General features: G+C 42.1%; 1 protein-coding gene across 1 annotated transcript; it reads left to right on the forward strand.

Annotated features, from left to right (window-relative positions):
- Positions 1-234: 234 nt before the first annotated feature.
- LOC130367211 (olfactory receptor 11L1-like) lies at positions 235-1,215 on the forward strand. The gene has a single exon (XM_056569613.1). It carries the CDS (start codon positions 235-237, stop codon positions 1,213-1,215), a length of 981 nt encoding a protein of 326 aa, XP_056425588.1.
- Positions 1,216-5,687: the final 4,472 nt, after the last annotated feature.

Here is a 5,687-nt window from a genome sequence, read left to right on the forward strand (position 1 = left end):
AGGACTTTAGTGCTCTTAGGCAGTGTTTGTGGGTTATTTCATTGCCAGTTCACAGAGAACTTCTTTGCTATGAACCAAATTCTCTCGGGAAGTTAAGTCTGGCAAACGGATACTGTGGTTCATCATGCAAGTGACTGAATCCCATCTCTTTCTCTTTACTTATACCGTAGACAACATGTGGGACAAACTATTTTCTGGTTAATTATTTTCCTTCAGAACTTTGTCTTTCTAAATATGCAGTACCAAAATTCTAACATTGTTGAAATTTTCATTTTGGGCTTTCAAAATTCAGAAAGTTGGAATACTCTTTGCTTTCTACTCCTATTGGTCCTCTTCTGTGTGACCTTATGTGGGAACCTCATGATCATCGTTGTGGTGTCCTACAGCCGATCCCTCCACTCCCCCATGTACTTCTTCCTCACACAACTCTCTGCTTTAGACATTGTGCTCTCCACCACCATTGTGCCCAACATGCTCCACATTGTGTTGAATGAAGGAAGCGTTATGTCCTTTCTTGGCTGTTTGACCCAATTTTATTTCTTTACGGCCTCTGAATCTTTAGAATGTCTTCTTCTGACGGTGATGTCCTATGACCGGTATCAGGCCATCTGTAACCCTCTACATTACAACTCAGTCATGGACCTTACATTTTGTATAAAAGCAGTTCTTTTGTGTTGGGGGATGATGTTTGCTATTGTTTTGATTCTCTCAATAACAATGACCCATTTGTGGTTCTGTGGACCCAACATCATTGACCATTTCTTCTGTGATTTTGACCCTATAGTGGAACTTTCCTGCTCAGACAGTTTTTTCATAGAAATAGAAGGCACAATACTGGCCATACCGTTAGTACTTTGTCCATTTCTTGTCATTATGATTTCCTATGTGTACATAATCTTCACCATACTGAAGATACCCTCTGAGACTGGGAGGCAAAAGACCTTCTCTACCTGCAGTTCCCACCTGGCTGTTGTATCCATATATTATGGATCAATTATTAGTATCTATTTATTTCCAAGTATAAAAGGAGCAAAAAAAATTATCTCCCTATTCTACACGGTTGTCACTCCTCTACTTAATCCTATGATATACAGTCTAAATAACAGAGAGATTAAGAAAGCGTTTAGAAAACTAATGGGAAACTCGTCTTCTGCCATTTATATAAGTTGGTTCATTGATCGTTCTTCATTGCCTAAAAACGACAATACCCATTAGATGACCATTGGCCACTAGTGTTGGGCACGAATGTTCGCATTTCGATTTTTTATTGCGAATATCGCAAATTCACGAATTTTCAAATATTGCGAATATGTTCGTTATTTATTCAAAATTATGACTATTCACTTTTTTCCACATATGTGAATATTTGCATTTTCCTTCTTTTCACTTGTGGGCCAATTAGAGTGATGCAAATACACTTGTCAGAGGTTATCACCAACATCCCTAGCAACCAATAGTAAAGTTGCCCACCCCCTTTTTTTTTTTCAGCGAATACGCAAATATGCGAATATTCCCATATGCGAATATGCGAATATAACGAATACGTGAAATTCGCGAATATAGGATGAATATTTGACTATATATTCGCAAAATATCGCAAATTTGAATATGGCCAATGCCGTTCATCACTATTGGCCATTGGAAAAACTGCTGAACGACTCCTCTACTAACAGGGAAAATCTGGGGATCAAAGATTCTTCTACATAGAAGTCCGACATTTATAAACCTTGTCTCCCTTGGCTTCCTATTCTCCTTGTCCTCTTGAGCACTATACATAAAAAAAAAATAAAAAAAAAACTCGTAGAAAATAAATGCACAATTCAAAAATGTTTCAAAGATTCTTAGAGAAGCTCTCAGAGGGCAGCATGACAGCAGCATTTAAAGGGGTACTCCACTGGTCAGCATTTGGAACAAACTGTTCCGAACGTTGGAGCTGGCGCTGGGAGCTTGTGACGTCATGCCCCGCCCCCTCATGACTTCACGCCCCGTCCTCTCAATGCAAGTCAATGGGAGGGGGCGTGACAGGTGTCAAGCCCCCTTCCATAGACTTGCATTGAGGTGGCGTGGTGTGACGCCATGAGGGAGCAGGGCTATGACGTCACGAGCTCCCGACGCCGGCTCCAGCTTCAGCGTTCGGAACAGTTTGTTCCAAACGCTGAGCAGCGGAGTACCTCTTTAAACAGTTAAAAATGCAAATTTGGTGTGGTTGTAGTTGTACAAAGTCAGACCCCTTAAATAAAACTAAATTGTCAGTTATAGCATACGATAAACATTATTGCCCCCTAAAATTGTGTAATTGTTATGTTTTCACCCCACAAATAGGTGTTTTCTGATTTCATAATACATTATATGGTAAAATGAGCGTCAATTAAAAAAAAGCAAATGTTATCCTGCAAAACATAAGCCCTTATATGGTTCTGTCAGTGAAAATGCAAAAGCATTAGGGGTCTCAGAAAGTGAGGAAGGAAAAACCGTGTGCAAAAAAATTTATGAAAAAGGGGGACGGCAAGGGGTTCAACCAGATTTTGGCACCTTATTTGAACATTTTGGCCACACCCTTTTTTCAGAAGGCACACACGTTCTTCTACTAAGATCACATGCCTGAAGTCAGGCCTGTCGGAAAATGTCTAAACCTTATCATGAATGTGGCTCAAGTCATGTAAGACAGATTTTTTTTTTTAGCACAAAATGAGCCAATACTCCGGTGCATTTGCAATAGTTAATCTGGGCATATGTATATATAAATAAGCACAGAATGTACTGGAGCAAGGACTCCTGTCTTTCGACAGGAGTCCCTGCTCCTATACATATTCAACTCTAACATCAATCAAGCATTAAATTCAATAGCTGATTCAAGTGAAACAATTTGGGGAAGTTTCCTCATCTCTACTAATCTCCTGCCTCTTTGAAGAAGTCTACCAGAATACCTACAAATGGAGCCAGTCTCATCTTGGTCCCGGGTACAGTATGATATTGTCACGCTCTCCTGTAGTTGAGATAAGTTATCCTTAACATGTTACACAAACCTAAGTGTAACATTCCTTCTCAATAATTGACCCTATCCTGATCCTTGGTGCATTAGGGTATCGCAACACCACACATTGTTGTGCCGGATTATCCCACGCAAGATAACCATGGCTATAGCTAATGCACTATGCCACTTATTCCTCTCTCTACAAAACAAAATGAGAAGAAAAGAAAGTGGATATACTAAAGTGCAGTGCCCACCTATTAGTAACAACAATATTCTATATAAAAAATGAATCTTTACTAGTAAATGATATACAAAAATACATGGATACAAAAAACACACAGTACGATTAAAAGCAATTAAAATTGCTCTAACCAGAGAAACCTCCTACAAAAACATAAGGGAAGGATATAACCACCCTAAAGAGGGCACATGTATATAAATGGTGGGCAGATAATACTGCTCAGTCTGCCCAAAACCCCAACCTCATGTGTAAACCATGTATGTGGCAGATAAAACAATACCTTGTGTAGAGAATCAAATTACACAGTATAACATCGAAGCAAAGTACAGTGGTCCCTCAACATACGATGGTAATCCGTTCCAAATGGACCATCGTTTGTTGAAACCATCGTATATTGAGGGATCCGTGCAATATAAAGTATAGGAAAGTGGTCTACAACCTGCGGACCTCCAGATGTTGCAAAACTACAACACCCAGCATGCCCGGACAACCAACGTTGAAGGTTGAAGACCATTGGTATTGGAGGTTATACTAACGTGTCCCTGCTGCTCCGGACCCCCACCGCTCGTCAACGCTGAACTGGATGTCGCCCTCCATCGCTGTCACCGCGTCCCCGAGGTGTCCCCGACACTCCGGCAAGGCCTCTGCTTCCCCGGCATCCTCGCTCGCCGTCGCCGCCATCACGTCGCTATGCACGCCGCTCTTATTGGATGACGGGACCGCGTGCACATCAACGTGATGACGACGATGGAGAGCGCCGACGATGCAGGGGACACGCCGGAGCCCCGAGGACAGGTAAGTGATCGTCAGCGGACCACACGGGGGACCGTAAACGGCTATCCAGTGGCAGCTGAAGCAGTCTGCGCTGCCGGATAGCCGTTTGTGCGATGGCCCCGACATACAAAAGCATTGTATGTTGATTCTGCCTTCAACATGCAATGGCCTCTGAGAGGCCATCGTATGTTGAAATGATCGTATGTCGGGGCCATCGTAGGTCGGATGGTCACTTTAATGCTGCCCTATACTTTATATACAGAATGAACTGGCTATCCTATAGAGCATAAGTATATCAATAGATGTAAAAGTAAAACAAGCAAACCAGTGCAGGATACCAGATGTGGATTAGACAGATGCAGGTGTCACCACTGAGGAAGTTGCCTAACAGCAACAAAACATGTGGGGCTCTGTGGGGGCTCATGTTGTGATCTGTTCCTACCTGTATTCGTCTAATCCCCCCGTCTGGTATCCTGCACTGGTTTGCATGTCTTACTTTTACATTCATTGTTATACTTATGCTCTGTAGGGTAGCCATTTCAGCCTGTGTATAAAGTATAGGGCAGCATTACTTTGCCTTGATATTGCACTTTAGTATATCTGCTTTTTTTTTATTCTTTTGTTTTGTATATGGCTATATGAATATACTGCTTTGCACCCTGATTTGTACTCTGATATAGAGGCTGAGCTCCCATGCTTTTGTGTTGTTGTTTTTTTGTTCGTTTTTGTGTTTGGTTGGACTTATTCCTCTCTCTGTCTTACAGTTGTCTCCCAATGATCCTTACCCTTACATTATCTCCACCCATAGCCCTTCTGTTTATTGGGTGCTACAGTGGATGACGTTTCCACTCAACTGAGCCTCCGGTCCTACAATGGTGCCGTGAAAAGAATGTTACTTATTTCTGGTCATAATACAAAATATTTAATTAGAATTGAAGGCAGACAGAGGCAAAGAAAATGGAACCTTTCAAAGCACCAGAACCCCAATCAATTTCTTACTTCCGGTTACACCGGAGCCCAGCCGACAGAAGAAGCGGGCGAACTCGGTGTCACTGCAGTAACGTGACTGGGCACGCTCGTAACTACGGGCACGTGGCTGCTTGCGGAAAGCGGCAAACTTCCTCAAAGCAGTTTGATGTTGTGTTCGCAACATCAAACTGCTTTGAGGAAGTTTGCCACTTTCCACAATCAGCCACGTGACAGGAGTTACGAGCAAAGAAAATGACACCTTGTGACACCGAGTTTGCCCGCTTCTTCTGTCGGCTGGGCTCCGGTGTAATTTGAAGTAAGAAATCGATTGGGGGTCTGGCGCTTTGAAAAGTTCCATTTTCTTTGCCTCTGCCTGCCTACTCTACTACCGGACCAGAAGATACTTGGGATTGGGGGAACCAAGCCGCAAGACCCCACTGCAATTTACATGCGCTTACAGATGTTTTGCTCTCAGCACAACACTACAGGGTGAGTGTTTCTAACCAGCAATACTAAACCTGTGTCTGACATACTTCACCAGGGGTGTTTTTGTTTTCCTTTTTTCCCTTTCTTTTCTTCTTTGTAATCAGAATTACAAGAATAATTAGAATGTCATCATAGATTCATCAGGGAACATTATTTCTATTTGTAAGATTCATTATTAGAAATGTATAAAGACCAATTAATATTGTAATACCTCAATACACAATGTACCTGCCCCACCTGGGG

The sequence above is a fragment of the Hyla sarda genome, chromosome 4 (genome assembly GCF_029499605.1).
Source record: "Hyla sarda isolate aHylSar1 chromosome 4, aHylSar1.hap1, whole genome shotgun sequence".
Taxonomy (NCBI): domain Eukaryota; kingdom Metazoa; phylum Chordata; class Amphibia; order Anura; family Hylidae; genus Hyla; species Hyla sarda.

Bases quoted from the DNA above. Each gene is read 5' to 3' on its own strand.
- LOC130367211 (XM_056569613.1), top strand. From the start codon at position 235: ATGCAGTACCAAAATTCTAACATTGTTGAAATTTTCATTTTGGGCTTT.